The 17,189-nt window shown below is 35.7% G+C and overlaps 1 protein-coding gene and 1 non-coding gene across 2 annotated transcripts; one reads left to right on the top strand and one right to left on the bottom strand.

The window, feature by feature from the left end:
* The first annotated feature begins 8,051 nt into the window (after positions 1-8,051).
* trnal-uaa lies at positions 8,052-8,134 on the top strand. Its single transcript has one exon. It is a non-coding gene; the product is annotated as a tRNA-Leu (tRNA).
* Positions 8,135-12,700: 4,566 nt separating this feature from the next.
* On the bottom strand, positions 12,701-16,482 carry LOC109083374 (beta-1,3-galactosyltransferase 2-like). The gene is made up of 2 exons (XM_019098162.2): positions 16,428-16,482; positions 12,701-15,006 (listed from the first exon to the last, which is right to left on the bottom strand). Exons 1-2 carry the CDS (start codon positions 16,451-16,453, stop codon positions 13,929-13,931), a joined length of 1,104 nt encoding a protein of 367 aa, XP_018953707.1. The 5' UTR covers positions 16,454-16,482; the 3' UTR covers positions 12,701-13,928.
* Positions 16,483-17,189: the final 707 nt, after the last annotated feature.

Raw genomic sequence — 17,189 nt, forward strand, 5'->3', positions numbered from 1 at the left:
AACAAATGTATAGTATTTATTAAGATTGATGTGATTTGGAATTGGCAAAATGTGCTTGGAAAAAAAATATAATCAGACTATCAATGTGACTAATTATTATGCACTCAAGGAAAAAGCATTTTTAATGATTTTATTGATCTATAAGCATTTGTAAAATATTTTTGCCTGCATTACAGCTAAGTCTACGTTTTTTTTTTTTTAAATCTTTTTATGTTGCAATTAACATAATTCTTAACCTAATTATTAAAATCATATAAAATCATGTTGTCTGTGCCCTACAAATTGTACTAGTTTTTTTTTTTGTCCCTAAAACTGACAGAAAAGGATAAGGCCTAAAAGATTTCTTAAGCTGTAATGATTAAAAAAAAAAAAAAACAACAACACACAATTTTTCCTTTTTTTCTGGTGATTAAAGAGATGTTAACTCTCTCTCTCTCTCTCTCTCTCTGTCAGCCAGAACCCCCCCCCTTCCCTCACACAGAGAGAGTGGCCTCAGAGTGAGATCAGATGTCTGACAGTTTTTTAATTTTCTGTTATCCATACAGTGTTTCAAAGTCGTGAAACTATGCATATTTCCTCAGAATGACTTCTACTCTGTATGAAAAATGGTTTTGAAGTGTTTGTAAGCTGCAATTTAAAAATACAAGACAAGTAAAAGTTTCCCTTTTTACTGTTATTTCAAAAAATCACCACGGCAAAACCATTCAAGCTATCCAAAATCCATTCGCAATTTAGGTTCCTCAATGTTTTGTCATCATGTAGACAAAGGTTGGTGAGTATAGTGTAATTTTCCTCTGAGTAGTATGCATTAATTCACAGCAATATTTTTCCAAAAATCCACATTTAAACCAAAATAGCCGACTTCCTGTTGGTCGTAGCTAATGACTGTAAATTAGAAAGTTGTCCGTCTTGATAAGAATAATTTATGTACCGAGTTTGGTGTCTGTAGCTAAAACTAACCCCCCACTTTTGACAAAAGGTGGCGCTATAGAGTGCCTCCTCCACGCCTTTTTATGAGCTTTTGCCATTGTCTATATATCATTAGGACTGATATGTGTTTTGCGTTTCATGTAATTCTGAGCATGTTATCTGCCTCAAAATCAGCAGAACAGAATATTCAAGTTTGAAGCGTTGCCATGGAAACACTTTATTAGATATCAATATCCCCACAAGAGATTTACATCGGCCGTGTTTTGTCATTATTCTGATGAAGTTTGAAGCAAATCGAGTGAAAATAAGATGCTGAATTCAAAGCATTTTGAAAATGACACACTTTCTGCTGCCAGTTGGTGGCGCTATAACTTTCACTCCAAATAGTTACATCTATGCGATCGGCATCATACATCGAACAAACCAATGAAGTTTGATCAAACTCAGGTAGTGTATGTGGATGTTATTAGACATTTCCTGTTTCTCATTTTTTGCCCTAATTTCAACGCATCATCACGGCCAAACCGTTCGAGATATCAAAAATCCCCTGGCAATTTTTCATCCCCAATGTCTTGAGATCATGTTCACCGGGTTTTGAGGCAAACGGTTGAAAGTCCTCAGAGGAGTATATCAAATTCCAGAGCATGCTTTTTATAAACAGCCCTGAATAGCTGACTTCCTGTTGGGCGGAGTCTTTGACATAGGAAAGTTGTTCGGCTCAATGAGATCTATAAGTGTACCGAGTTTCATATGAATACGTGCAAGTATGTGTGAGCTATGGTTCAAGATTTCTGACTGTGTTCCAGGGGGCGCCGTAGAGCCCCTGTGCCACGCCCGGGTCCCAGCCTCTGCGGCGTCCTGATGGCCGCAGGTTCCAATGTGTGGGCCAATTTTCAAGAGTTTTTGAGTATGTTAAGGCCTCCAAAACACCCCGAAAGGTTAAAAGAAAAAAAAAAAAAAAATAATAATAATAATAATAGTAGTAGTTTTTAGTAAAACAAGAGGGCCCTGCGCCCATTGGCTCGGGCCCTAATGATACTACTATTAATAATAATGTATTTCATCATTAGTAATGTTTTTTTTATTACTGTATTAATTATTATTATATTTTCGAATTGTTGTTTGTTTAATTGACACATATTCTGTGATGTTTTTGAAATAAGTTTCTTAACTTATTAAGGCTGCATTTATTTGATGAAAGATACAGTAATACTGTATAGTTTAATGTAAAATTATAATGTCTGTACTGTTTTTTTTTTTTTTTTTATTATTTTTTTTTTTTTTTTTTTTAACATTATACACTTTTGATCTTTTTTATGTGAAATTTTTTAATATAGTGCATTATGCTTTTTAAAAAATAATAATAATAATTATTATTATTATTAGTTAACAATTGATTTTTTTCACTATAATCAATTATGTTAAAACCCCTTTAGCCCCATTTGTAGCATATCATTATATAAGGTATTTTTTTTATTTATTTATTTATTTATTTTTTGTATAAGGAATTGGTTATTATACAGCACAACAACACAAAACATGCTGTGCTTTGAAAATGAAATTTCATGGCCTGTATCGCCATGCTTGGGTTGTAAGTCTTACTTTGGTCACCATTTTCATGTGTTTCTGGTGGAGTCAATCAGGGAATGGTGCTTATATAAGGGGCCCCTGAACTTTTACAGCTGTAGCTACTGAGCTTCTGATACTAGTGGTTTAAGACTGAACTTTGAGACATCAAGTGGATGGAGAGTTGTATATTTTAATCTATGGTACTCATTGCTTTTGGTTTTCTATAAGAGTAAAGTCTGGATCAAGACAGTGGTGGTCTGGAGAAGAGGCTTGGTATGTTTGATTTTGGTTTCAACAGCCAATCACCACCACAAGAAGATATAAACACCAGGGATGCGAGTGGAATCCAATTCTGAAGTAATCCAGGACTTCTTAACCAACAAACTGACCCACCTGTAGGAATGCTATAGGCCTGTTGAAAGAAAAAAAAAATGTGTGAAAAAAAAAAAATGGCCTGAAAAATTTCACAGCTCATTTATGACATGTTTTTGCAGTTTATGTCATACACTGTAATAACTGACAGTTACAATTTATTGTATATATAAACGCGTTCCATGGAGGAGTGATCCCCGCAGCCGACACGCGTTCCAGCTGCTCGGGACCCCGAAGGTCTTACCCATCCACTCTCACCTGGTCGGCACCACCTCTGGGACATCGAGGTACTGTACCTGCGCTCTGGAAGCGCATCCTGGCTCAGGAGCTCAGGTTGTACCAGCTTCGACACCACCGCAGGTTGTCAACAGGGGGCGCTGCCAAACTGCTGTCCCACATGCTGCACCTATTCAAAGGTACGGGAGCTGTGCGTCACAGCCTCGCTGTGTGGGTGGGATGGGGACGACGAAAAAGTCGAGAAGCCAATTACAGAGAAATATGCAAATACTCCAACCAATCAAACCACAGCCAGCGATTTAAGCAGCTAATCAGCAGCAAGTGTTGCCGCAGCGTCTCAAGCATTCATAGCTGCTTCTACTCAACAAGTCGTCAGAAGTCGTTGGAGAATATGCGGCCATAAATATGGTTATTTATGTGTGCAGTGACGGGCTGCGTCTGCAGGGGGAGCTGTTCTTTGTGGGCTCGGGGTCTCCCTATGAATACGCGATCCTGGACAGCAGTGTTTACTGGGGAATGAGCGTACAGGGAGGCCGTGTACCGCGCCACCTACAGAGAAATAGTTCAAGGAGAAACATAGTTCAAGGAGAAATAGTTCACTCGGAGAAATAGTTCAAGGAGAAACATAAGAGGCGGATTTTTAAAAAATACATCGATTTTGAAAGGATCTTTTAATAGTGAAAACAAAAAGAAACAGATGCAAAGAGAAACACTAATAATTTATTAAAATAATTAATGAGATTTCTTAAATAGTGCAGCCAAGAAATAAATTTAATCATTTTTCTTTTTCTGGGGAAGAAAATTGGGAGATGTTTAGCATGAGTTGTATGGAATATGTTTATAGTGCTTTTTGTCATTGCTGAATGTCTAAAACGCGCACGCACACATGGGTTTGGAATTAAATAAATTATTCAGAATTTTCATTTTTGAGTATACAATACTTTATAAGTTACAATTGACCCATTTCTGGTCACTTTTAATTAAATCAATAATGAAGAATAAAAAGTTAATTTATAAATCAGTACAACTGATTGATTATTGTAATAGATAACATATTGATGACATTTTTTTTACAGTGTATTCCTCTCTTTTTTGTATACAGTCATGGTAATTCAGACATATCCCTCTTAAATGTCAGAAAATAACAAATAAAAATTATTTTAAAACAGATAACAATACGGATGTGGCACTTTTAGGTTACTAAATCAGATACTGATGTGTAATAAAAGAAAAAATATATATTAAAAAAAACCTCTGTCTTTCTATAACTTAAAACCTGTGCTGTAATGTATTCTTCACCACATCTGATCATGGGAATACGTGCTGTATTAAAAAAGAGCATGCAATATCAAGTGTGTATTTGATCTTTGTGCCAGCAGTCAAAGGCTCTTACAACATTGTAATGACCCCTACAGGAAACAGAAGGGATTGCTGTATTTAATGTGTGCAGGAAAAATCTCAGTGCCACACTCATCTGTGCATTGTTTTATTAATCCCCAATAACTAGTATTTTGCTTTAAAAGTTAACATTTCATTTCCTTCATTACTTTGCATCCTAGGAAAAGGCAAAATCATACATGTAAGCTAAAAATTAGGGGTTTCATATGTGTAGTTTCTTATTAAATGATAATCTTAGTTCAACAATGGAATGTAAAAACTGATATTTATCAACATAATTAAGCTTCTTGGTAATTCTTACAATTCCTCCATCTGTAATGTCATGTAAACATGGACATTTATCTCATCATGATGCAGAGGTGTGTCTGTAACTGATTTACCTGTATGACTTTCATTTATACATAACACTCGAAAGTATCATTGACACTTCTTTTATACTATATATCAACTTGTGTTTCTAGAAGCACAACTGGCAGAACATAGTAGCAATGTCTGATTCATGGGTCTGATTAATGAGAGACATACATACTGATAGAATACAGCTTGAATGCATGAGTTATTTGTAATAGCCTATATACATAAGTGAATAAATGTTTCTGTGGAAGAGAGACAGCCTTATGCTAAAATGTTTTCAGTTTTTTCCCACATCAATCTACACTCCATACCTTCCCAATAATGACAAAGCAAAAACCAGATTTGATAACTTATTAAATTTCTCAAAAAGGAAAAACTGAAAGATCACATTGACATAAGTATTCAGACCCTTAAGTCAGTACTTAGTTGAAGCACCTTTAACAGTGCTTACAGCCTGAGCCTGTGGTCTTTTGGGTTTGATGAAACAAGCTTTGCACTCTGGGATTTTCTACCATTCTTCTCTGCAGATCTTCTCAAGCTCTGTTCAGGTTGGACGGGGACTGTTTAAGGTCGCTCCAGAGATGTTTGATTGGATTCAAGTCTGCTCTCTGGTTGGGTCACTCCCAGGCCCCTTTTTACACCTATTAAGATGCATTTTTGTTGTTTTGTTTTGTTTGACTGGATTACTTTCATAGTGTTCCCCAGTACCGCACACACGCACACAGAAAACAGCACACAAGTAACAAGTTATTTCACGTCTTCTTAAGAAAAAAACATTCAACATTATGTCAGAATGGCTGTCTTGATGAATATCCAAGTAAACACAGACCGTTACCTCTTAACACAGTAACACAAGCACTGTTTATTTAGGTAATTTGTATCTTCAGATTGGTGGAATGTTGCAGTGACGTTTTTCCTTTTGTAAGCTTCTCCCATTTTTACAATTGATTTCTGGAGCTCAACCAGAGTGACTATCAGCTTCTTGGTCACCTCACTAAAAAAGGCCCCATTCTTCCGGTTGCTCAGTTAGTTGTCCAGGCAGAATCCTAGATGTTCCTATATGTTCCTGGTTTTTCCAAACTTCTTCCATTTAAGAATTAAGGAGACCAATTATGGAGTACTCTTGTGAAGTCTTCCACCAGATCTGTGCCTCTCCAAGCTCTGCCTAATGTTTTTTTCTCTTTTTTTTTTTCACTGATATGAATTTTCAGTTGTTTGACCTTATATCGGTAGGTGTGCACTTATAGTAAATTTGCAAAGTCATTACAAATGTGGTTTTTGACTAATAACATTAGTGTTTGGAAATGTCCTTGTATGGTTGGTTCACTAAAAGCAATTTATTTTAGCATCTGCTGTTCTGACAGAATGTACACATGTACAGCATGTGTTTGAAGGCGTGGTATCTCGAGAGATCTGCTGTCATAATAGCAGTGTAGGAGGGCGTTTACACTCACATGAAACCTGTGTTGGCACTGCACACCACAGTCAACAACTCAAGGAAAAATTGATAGAAAACAACAGTGAATAGGAGAAATTCAGACAACCAGAAGATCAGGTCAGTACATGTTTGCTTCTCAAAATAATTCCCCAAAGTAATGTAGCTTACACTGGTAACATCTGGAATGCTTTTGCATTTTTTGTAGCTCATGTAAATGTACCTGGGCTGTTACACAGTGTTAATAAAGATGCCAATCAGTGTAATCTTGAGTGAAATGACGTTTATAGAATTAAATGAGTTCTAGAATCATCGACACGCTTCCATCCTGAGGAATGCACCCGTATTACAATGGGTGAGTAAATCAGTATTTTTAATGTCTAGTGGCATAATTCAATTTTAAAAAAAGTATTAAAATGTGTTGTATGTCAGAACACTGTTACAAATCATTAAAGAATAATAACAATGCTAACCCAATTTCATGAGAAATTGAGATGTCGATCACATGATGTGAATGAGATGACAGAGATGCTAGTTATTTATTTATTTATTTTATGTTGAAAGGTTTCGAACAGAACCTGCAATTTTCAGCTGGAAATAATATGGAGAATAGGAGAAAGTTAGAAATACATTGATTCATGGTTTATTTCAGTGTATTCTTATAATATAAGTTTGTTTTGTTTTCACTTTTCAGGTTATTGTATAGAGTGATTTTCTTGATGAACAAAGCCTAGACCAGCCAATCTGGTTGAGCTGGTGACTTTGTTTGAATGACCGCTGTAAAGCGGTATTTTTCTTCTTTCTGAAAATGCTCAAAACCCTGCTGAAAAAAGGTTTTAGCTGATTTTAGCTGTTTGGCTGGTCTTAGCTGGTCAGCAGGCTGGTTTTAGAGGGGGTTTTGGCCACTTCCTTAGCTGGTCAGACTGGGAGACCAGTTAAAACCAGCTACTTTCAGACCAGCCAACCAGCTTAGGCTGGTTTTAGCTGTTTTCATCAGCAGGTTTAACATAATGTAGTATACAGTAGTGTATTTTTTTTTTTTTTTTTAAATGATTTTTATGCCGGTTTTCCCTAGTCCCCAACATAGCTACACTATCAAGCTGATTTACCAACAACAAGCAAACTGTCCCACTGACAGAGCAATAGTCTACTGCAATATCTGAAATCAGTTTCATCCTCGGGAGTTTTAGGATTAGATTTGGACAACAGTATGTGGTACCGACGTTAGCAAAGTGATTATTATTATTATTAAAGGTTTTAATTTAAATATTTTCACTTTCAAAAATAGTTTATAACTTCAACGCAAATACTGAAACTGTTGTGATGGAGTGGCCAGGAGCTTGAGTGTGTTCACTAGCCGGTTCTTAGCTTGCTAACTGTTAACCAAACGGCTAACAATCCTACTACTATAATCACGATAATGCAAAAAAAAAATATTCTTTATAAAACTGCAAGCAGTAATGCAAACGTTACAATTCTTATAATTTGATCATCTTTTAAGATAGTTATCAACCAAATAATAAGTTTTTGTTTTCGGAAGTGAGTCAGCTAGCATGCTAACAGTGGGTCTCTGCAGCTGCACCGAGTGCTGTGCAGCTCTGAATATGAAATGAAACTACGGAAGGCGGCCCAAACGACCATAAACAGACACATCTACAGAGATGAAATACAACAACACTAGTCAACAATACTGTCATATTTACTGTAACGTGTCGTTGATATATATTGTTTTCAGGCTGCTACGAGTCGTATGTTCACCAGGATGGCCGAGTGGTTAAGGCGTTGGACTTAAGATCCAATGGACATATGTCCGCGTGGGTTCGAACCCCACTCCTGGTAATACATGTTTTTATTTTTAGATGCATCATAATTGCGTCGAAGATAAACGTGTACAACCACAGCGCACATCACGTCAAATGAGAAAATCTACAGATGCACGGAGAGATTAGCACGCTGCTCGTTGCGTGCAATACTTAGAGTAGGCTAAACAAAAACATACTCGCCCAATTGTTTGCTCATTTCATCTGAGTTTCACCTCCCACCAGACAGGGGCAGAGCCAGGGGTCTGTCCTGGCCACCCCACTCAAAACTGCAGAAATGCATTTATTAATGAGCGGGAGCACCGTGTCTCTTTATGACCAAACGGGAGACTTTTCAGAAGCGTACTTCAACTTAGCCTCGGCGCCAGGCGGAAGGAACATGTGATGTGTTGTTAGTCTATGTCAGTAAAACAGACTTTCCTGTCCTGACAGCTGTTTTAGCGCGCTTACGGCGCACACTCTTCACCTTTACGCGAATATAAGGCGCATGCTCTTTAACGCTTCTTCATAAATAATGCGTGCAAGAAACTATGAGCATACAATGTAGTTCTGTCGTCAGTTAAGTCATGAAATTACCAAAAAGGCGATTAGTGATTCATGTATAGCATCACATTAAAGAATGTCTCTCGTTTTTTTTTTTTTTTATTTAACGCACAAGCAAATATGAACACAGTGCACTTATACTGGAAAACAATATAAGTTTATATATATATATGTACGAAAATGAAACCATTTAACTGCATAAAATAACTCATTTTACATTTTTACATTCTGGCATTTATGTGCCGTTGACTTACGGTCTTTTTTCTTTCTTTCTTTCTTTCTTTCTTTCTTTCTTTCTTTCTTTCTTTCTTTCTTTCTTAACCAATCCTTATCACTATCTGCATGTCTCATCAACGAGTATGCAGTGATGGAGAAGTAGTAAAGCTATAGTGAGCCCCTTTATTAAAATACCCAGAGGTGGGGAATAATACACAAATTGTTATAGTCACTCAGCATTACTTGACCTTATTCACAAATATCTAATTTACAGTTAAGTAGAAAATAATTGTATTCAGTTGTGTTTTAGGCACTAAAACAGTCCAATACTTTGGTGACACCTAGTGGTCACTTGCAGTTGTTGATCTGAAACAACCTTGACAACGAGCCATTGTTGTTTTTATTATTATTGTATTTTTCTAATATGTGAAGCTTGTAACCTGTAGGCTTCTAACTGTGCATAATGTTTTTTGGTCATGAAAAAATAATATTAATAAAAGAAATCAAGCCACAATGTTTCACTTTTTTTAGAGAGAGATTTTTATTCCAAAAATATTCATTTCTCTGTTGTGGAAGGACTTAGCCTACTTCTTTTTTTACAGATAATTTCTCCAGCCTTTGAAAAAAATCCTCTCACAGGGGAAACTTGTTGCTGGCATGCAAAGATATTTTTTTTAGCAAGGACATACAAATGAGGAAAGATTACTGTTCTCTCTTTCCAGTAAATGAGGGGAGCATGAGTTCTGGGCAAAAACGCATCATGGAGGTATTTTCTCACTTCCATTGTGGCATCAGCTAGCATTGTGTATCATCTGGGTTTCATGGATATGATTATCAAAAAGTTCCTATAAACTGTCCTGTGTTTCTACTGGTGTTGATGTTGATGATGATGATGATGATGGGCCTGATGTTGACATTTGTGGCTCTGAATAAAAATGAAAACAGCAATTAGTAACAAATCCTACACTGACTGCATATATGAAGTATATATTATATGAATCAGATTACATAACATAACATAGACTGAAACTGCGATGTGAGCCTATGAGCCAAAACAGGAGAAAATCATATTATTTATAATAATGACAATGATATGACAGTTATGGCCAATTACATGGGTAGTATGGTCATTGTGGCCTACCTAACTGTACAGTTGATTCCTGCATTGCATTTCCTTTTTTTCTGTGCAAGCTTGTGCTGCAACATCCTGTACAGTGGTATAAGCTTTGAAGCAGACACTCTCTGTTCCTCTGACATCTCTGTTGTTGAGTTTGAATGGTTGCAGTAGTGACAATGTTTGTTGAATAATGTCTACTCAAGACTTGTCAGGGGAGCAGTATCATTGTTTATATTGGAAAGTGCAGCACCAACTGGCTCAAGTTGGTCATACAAACATTGTAGCATGTTGAATGTGCTGTTCCATCTCGTCTCAACCTCCTGTATCAGTTTCAGAGTTGGTTCTGCCCATCAAGCCCTGCATCTACACAAGCTTGTCCTTTGCTTTGCAGCTGGATCTGAGCAACCCCACTATCTTTCTGGCCTTCTGGCGTATTTCATTTATTGACTGGGGTTTGATCTAGGGCCTTTTTCACAATCAAATTTAAGTTGAGCAAAACATGGGACATGGCGAAGGTGGAGTAGCTGGGCGCTTAGGATCATGTTGGATGCAATGTCAGTCACCAAGCACTGAGCTTTGGAGGTTATTCCCCACTCAGCCATTAGCAAGGCTTTAGCCTCCATGAGATGCTGGGCTGTGTGGGTTTGGTAAAACCTCCTTACACCCAGTACAACAGTTGCCATTTTTGCCTCTGGTGTTATGTAATGGCAAGTTACTTGGATCAAGCTTGTTCACAAAGGCCCTGAATCCCTCATCCTCCATGATGGTGACGGGCTGCAGATCCTTCACCACCATGTTTAGAAGAGCCTCATCCAATTCCCTCTGTCTGCCTTTTAAAAGAGAAGAGAAAACATACTTTCAGACAAATACATTGAAAAAAATACAATAAATGGAAATGCTCCCACACCACAGATGTATGGCATCTCTTCTGAGGACCCTCCATTTTTATTGATCTATCTATTTTAATCTATCTATCTATATATCTATATATGTATCTATCTATCTATCTATTAATCTATATATGTATCTATCTATTAATCTATCTGTCTATATATATATTTCTATGCATCTATTAATGTGTCACTATATGTATACTCTGTCTGTCTCTAGCCTATCAGTCAGTGTGTAAAGTTTAAATGTAAGCCTAAATATAACTAAACAAATCACACTATAAATGTCACTATATCACCAAATATCCACTATCTCAAAATCAAACTCCTATCACAAAAACCCACGAGGTCAAGATGTGTTGACTTCACTTTTATACAGATGTGTGATTGTGTGGTCTGTACCCGACCGTGTCAATCAAACGCTGATTCGGCGGACCATGCCACCTGTCGAAACACTTGTGAAACACTTCGAGGCTTCATTTAGCCGTAGTCACATGGGTGTCTTGAATCACACTTCGGATCAGTGTTTGAAACATCTGCGCTTCGGGATCTCGCAAAGCTTCAGAACGTCTGTTTCGCGTGAGCCATCCCTAGCATTTACTACACAGAGCCGTAGTTCACTGAGAAGATATGCAAACAGCTGTCATATGCTTTGTGTTGTTATATATTTTTATTCAGATATAATTTGTATTGTATTTATTTTTGATGTGTTAATGATGTGGAGGGTATTTTTGTTGCAGTGTAAATCAAAAAAAAAAAAAAAAAGTCGTTAGGGTCAGTTTGTTGAAACTGAGATTTATACATCATCTGAAAGCTGAATAAATTAGCTTTCCATTAATGTATGGTTTCTTAAGATAGATCAATATTTGGCCGAGAAATCTCGAAAAATCTAAATATTGAGAAAATTGCCTTTAAAGTTGTCCAAATGAAGTTCTTAGCAATGCATAATACTAATCACAAGTTAATTTTTGATATATTTACAGTGGGAAATTTACAAAATATCTTCATGGAACATGATGTTTACTTAATATCCTAATGATTTTTGGCATAAAAAGAAAATGTATTGTTGGCTATTGCTACAAATATCACCGTGTGACTTAAGACTGGTTTTTTTTCCTTTTTTTTTTAGTTTTTTTGTGATTCTTGATCATCGATTATTTGTTTTTGTTTTTGATGAAGTGTGTATGTGAAAACGAAAACACCATCATGGAGTATTTCTTTTGCTATTTCACTGCTCTCGAAGTTAACCCAACTATGATGACTAATGCTGCTGAGAAACCCAGAAATGTGAAAAAAAAGATCCATGATCACTATGGTGGTTGTAGTAATCATAATTTATTTATTTATTTATTTATTTTTTTTATTTATTTAATTTATTTATTTTTGCACATGATAGATTTTATTGGTAATTTAAATCTTGACATACAGCTTCTGAGTTTTTGGTCTTTTCCATTCAAGTAACTACTGTATACAACATGCACCAACTTGACATGAAAAAAAAAAAAAAAAAAAAATCCCTGATAGCGAATGTACATTACTGAGATGTTTATTTGACGTCTGCATGACGTATTTTTAGAGTGTTTGCTCATCTGCAATACATCTATAGGACGTCCCTATCAAAAGTCAAATAGACGTTTAGATGTCTTTAAGATGTTTATAGTTTAGAATATATGCAAAACTGACATCTTACAGACGTCTGTCAGATGCTTGTACACAGCAGATGCTTTCCAGATCAAGTAATCTTTAACAAACATCTTGCAGACATACGTGTGCTATCTGGGTTCAGTTAAACCTATTAAAAGCTTCAAAAGATCAGTGCTTTATTGTGGCTCATAATTTAATTTATTATGTAAACAGCTCGTCTTGATTTACTGACCGAACAGTAATTCATAACAGTCACCAGCATTTAAACATAAATGTCTAAAGACATTGCTTTTTCTGACAAAACGAAAAAGTAAAATTCTAACCATCGGTGATCGTTTCCTTGTAGGATATCAACATTTTTTCATACATTTCATGGGTATGCAGGACACATCCCTATGCAAAAAAACATAATTAATTTATGCTGGTGTGTCATAAAAGAGGCCCATAGGACGTTGTGTTACTGTGTGACCACTTGATGGAGCTATGTATCTTCAGAAAGGGATCATTACTTAGAAAGCCTTCAGGTGCTGCAGGAATGCAAATAAAGTGGCTAGTGATTATATTTTAGGCTTCAAAATTCATAAAGGTTGTGTTGATTTGTAAATATTATTTTGATAAAATGTCTAAGAATCATAAACTTTAAAGTTTATTTCCTGGAGTAATCCCAAAGCCAATGGAGAAATGCTTTAGCTTTTTTTTGGAGGGAAAAAGGGTGATGAGTTGACCTGCTGCCCACTCAAACAGGAAGTTTTTCTGCCCAAAATTATTAGTTACTGCTTAGAAATCTAGAACCATGTGTTCATATTACCAGCTGGGTAACTTGTAAAGGTAATCTAACTCATATAAGTTGTAGCATTGTCAAAACTGGGTGTATCCTGATTTGCATAATATCCTGTGTGAGAGGCTACAATTGAGAATAGTGCATCTCAAAATTTCCTTATAAAAATCTAGCACAGTTCTATCCAAAGCAAAAACAAATGCAAGGCTGAGATCATTGTTTAAGAATATGAACCTTAAAAGTAAAATGAAACCCACAGTTCACAAACAAAAATAGATAATTTTTTTTTTTTTTTTTTTTTACGAATCTGCAAGCTCACTAAATAGGCCTACTCTTTTAAGACTGGGCAGGCACATTTGAGTTGAATTTTCACTGAACATTGATTTAGGAAAAACTAAAAGAAGTTAAAATTTAAAAATGTGTCTCAAGAAGTTCTTCCACAGGAGTGCATTTTGCGTGGGTGGCTCCTCAGATGATCCCCTGCCCCCTTCTAAATAGAGTCAGCATGTCCACATGCGTATGTCATAGTACCAGTCTCAGCTTCAGACATTTAAAAAATGTTCATTGACTGAGGCCTTAAATAGACTTCTCTTTTAAAACTTTTTTTTTTTGTGCTCCAGTACTTTTATATGGGCCTCTTTACGTCCTTCCAAATGTCTATTAGCTGCTTTGGGGATCCCAGGATTGTCGTGATAACTCTGAGAAAATCTTCTCGATTATATTGGTCCAGATATGCTGTAAACTGTGCAGGGTCTGGGGGAGATGAGGGTGCCACGCCCATCTGTTTCAGACAAGTGCCCACATATGCGTCTTCTATGTTAAAGGCCTTTACTTCCTTGGAAACCTCAACTAATTTTTCTGGCAGGTCATTGGAGAAAACATATCCCATTCCCAACAGGTACGTGGGGTATTTCGGTTCAGGGTACAATTCCTCTGCCACGTACCATTTAGAGTTTTTGTCTCTGATAACAGGCCGGTCCCACATCAAATACCCTGTGATGTAGTTCTGTCTGGGTGTGTTGGGTGACAACAGGAGGGTCATCAGGTTCTCCACGTTTATGTACATGTCAGAATCAACCTTCATACTAAAACTTGCTTGAGGGCAATGAGTGGCCAGCCAGTCCATGATCACCATGGTCTTTATGGTCAGATTGAAGTAGGAGTCCACAAAGTTGCTCTGCAGTAAATCTCTGTGTTGTCGGCTCTCTTCCTCCAGCTGCTGTTGAGCTTCAGCTCCTCCAGTCAAACCCACCAAGAACAGAGTCAGCACTGCTTTTCCCTGGACTGAGCTCTCATTCCCCCATGTGCTCCGGATGGCGTTACGGGCCTCCAGCTCATGGGGGGCCACAGGGACCATAAAGACAAGGAACGGATCCTCCTTACATTTATCAGGTTCATCCAAGATGAAATGATAGTTGCTTGGATGAGCCACATGATGATAGATAGTTGTACCTCTTTGTTGGATTTGTTGATTGGGCAAAGGTGCTAATAACTCCTTTTGAGTACGATCAGCCGAAGTGCTTTTAATTACCTTATAATGAGTCTGATTCATGATTTTAGTCAACCAGGTTTGAGAGAATGCAATTGTGTCAAAAGAGAAACCAGAGACATAAGCAACAGCAGACAATAAAAATGCTAATGTGAGCAGCAGAATAAATGTCTTTTTAATGTGACGCATAAATAGACCACTATCTTGAGCCAATCTGCAGAGAAAAAAGAGAAACGGATCAAAAATTTCATAGTGAAAAAAAAAAAATTCAATTTCATAGTGAAAAAAAAAAAAAAAAAACGTTGTAGTTTTTTTTTTTAGTAGTGTTGTTTTTTATAAACTATTATTTTTTTGTTTTTTGTGATTTTGCTAGGCCTACATGTGCTTAAGTTTTCATAGACATCAATTAAAGATGGCTTACAGCTCAGTTCAGTAAGTCAGATGTATGCGCTTTGACTGATTCAGAGAGTTAATTACTGAAGTTTTCGTTCGAGTATTCGGTCGAGAAAACGCAAAAGTATCACTTGAGTCTTTTTAAAAGTTATAAAAAAAAAATGGATGATAAGAGTCGTTTGTCTGTAGATTTTAGTCTACAAATTCCCATATGGCCTGTTTTGTCACCATTCTGAAGTAGGCATCTGATAAACATGTTAGGCTATTAGGTGACGCTAGGCTAGTCGTCATATTTGTTAATGGCAGGAGAAAGCATTTGGCTTTGTAGGCTGTGTGTCAAAATGTCTATTATTATAAATTTATAAATGTCAAAATTATATTACATTTATGAATTACATTACATACATGAATTATGGTCGGGAAACAAGTTCTTCATCAAATGCAGTACATTTTTTGACAGAAAGACATTTTGAACACTGTAAGTGCTATTTCTCTGTAAGTGGAACAATGTGGAACAATGTTTAACAAGGGAACTTGAATCAAGATGTTATCTAGACTATGTTTGCAGGTGTCTTGCATACGTGTTTAATTTCCTGGATAATAAAAGAAAAGTCCTTACTTAAGCGAGTGTGCAGTTATAATTTATTTTTAATTTCCTGGAAAACCAGCCAACTTGAAATATATTTAATATACAATTAAAATGCATTTCTTACAATTATAAAAAGTGCAACTTACACCATACACTGTTGTATGTACATTTCTGAATAAAAATAAATAAATAAATAAAATAATTATTGTAATTTTTAAATCTAAAATGAGTTACAATTTGACTGCCAGGACTGCCAGTTTTGTTATGAAGTCTCAAGTCCCAATGTGTAACTTTGTTCCCTGCTTTAATCATAATTTTTTTCTTCTTTTGTATCATCTTACATTTTCTTTCAGTTTCCCTTTTCTATTACAAACTGAAAGACACTGAACAATACAAATTGAAGTGTATATATATATATATATATATATATATATATATATATATATATATATATATATATATATATATATTTACATCTGATCACATTCTAATTAAAGCAGATATGTTCAGTATTAACACAGCTAATTGTTCTAATTTGATTTCAGTCAGATTACCTTCAAAGCACATCAAGTTATTAAGATTGTAATAAGATTTTGTACATAAATAACACAAATAACATAAAGAAAAAAATAATGAAGGAAGAAATTGCTTACCTTTGCCAAATGTTTTTAGTGGCCATTCTGGGGAGTTCAGCTATGATCTTGCTGCTTCACATATTCCCTGCTGAAAAATCTGTCTCATATACCTAGCAAGTATTAACTAGGGGTGGAGCTGGAAACCAATTTTTTTTGTTGTTTGTTTTTGTTTGATGCCCAGGTGGAAAAGACGTAGTATTAAGCGTATTAAAAATATACCTGACATTCAAGTAGTATGTTTACAATACATTTGTATTCCCAACATGTTTATTTGAAGTGCATTAAAATATATTGAATTGCATTTTAATATATTTTTAAAAAGTATACTAGAAGTACTTTTGTATTAAATACATGCTTAGTTATACTTCTAAGAAATATGCTAAACAAAAGCAAACTTTTAATGTATTTCTAAAAAGTATACTAGAAATACTTTGGTAATAATTATATGCTTAGCTACAGTTTTAAGGAATATGCTTAACACAAGCATACTTTTAATACACCGTAGTCAACATTTGTATATACAGTATATACTTTTAATATACAGTAGTCAAGTGGATCAAAACCTTTCATCAAAGTTGTCCTAAAACCAAAATGCGATGTTGTCTTAGGACAACTTTGATTAACTTTTTTGATCCACTTCAAATGTTGACTACTGTATTCCTAAAAAGTATAGTAGAAATACTATGTTAATAAATATATTCTTAGTTTCCCTTTTAAGGAATATACTAAACTTAAGCATACTTTTAGTGACGTTTTAGTGTATTTACAGAAAACACACTT

This window comes from Cyprinus carpio, chromosome A23, assembly GCF_018340385.1.
Source record: "Cyprinus carpio isolate SPL01 chromosome A23, ASM1834038v1, whole genome shotgun sequence".
Taxonomy (NCBI): domain Eukaryota; kingdom Metazoa; phylum Chordata; class Actinopteri; order Cypriniformes; family Cyprinidae; genus Cyprinus; species Cyprinus carpio.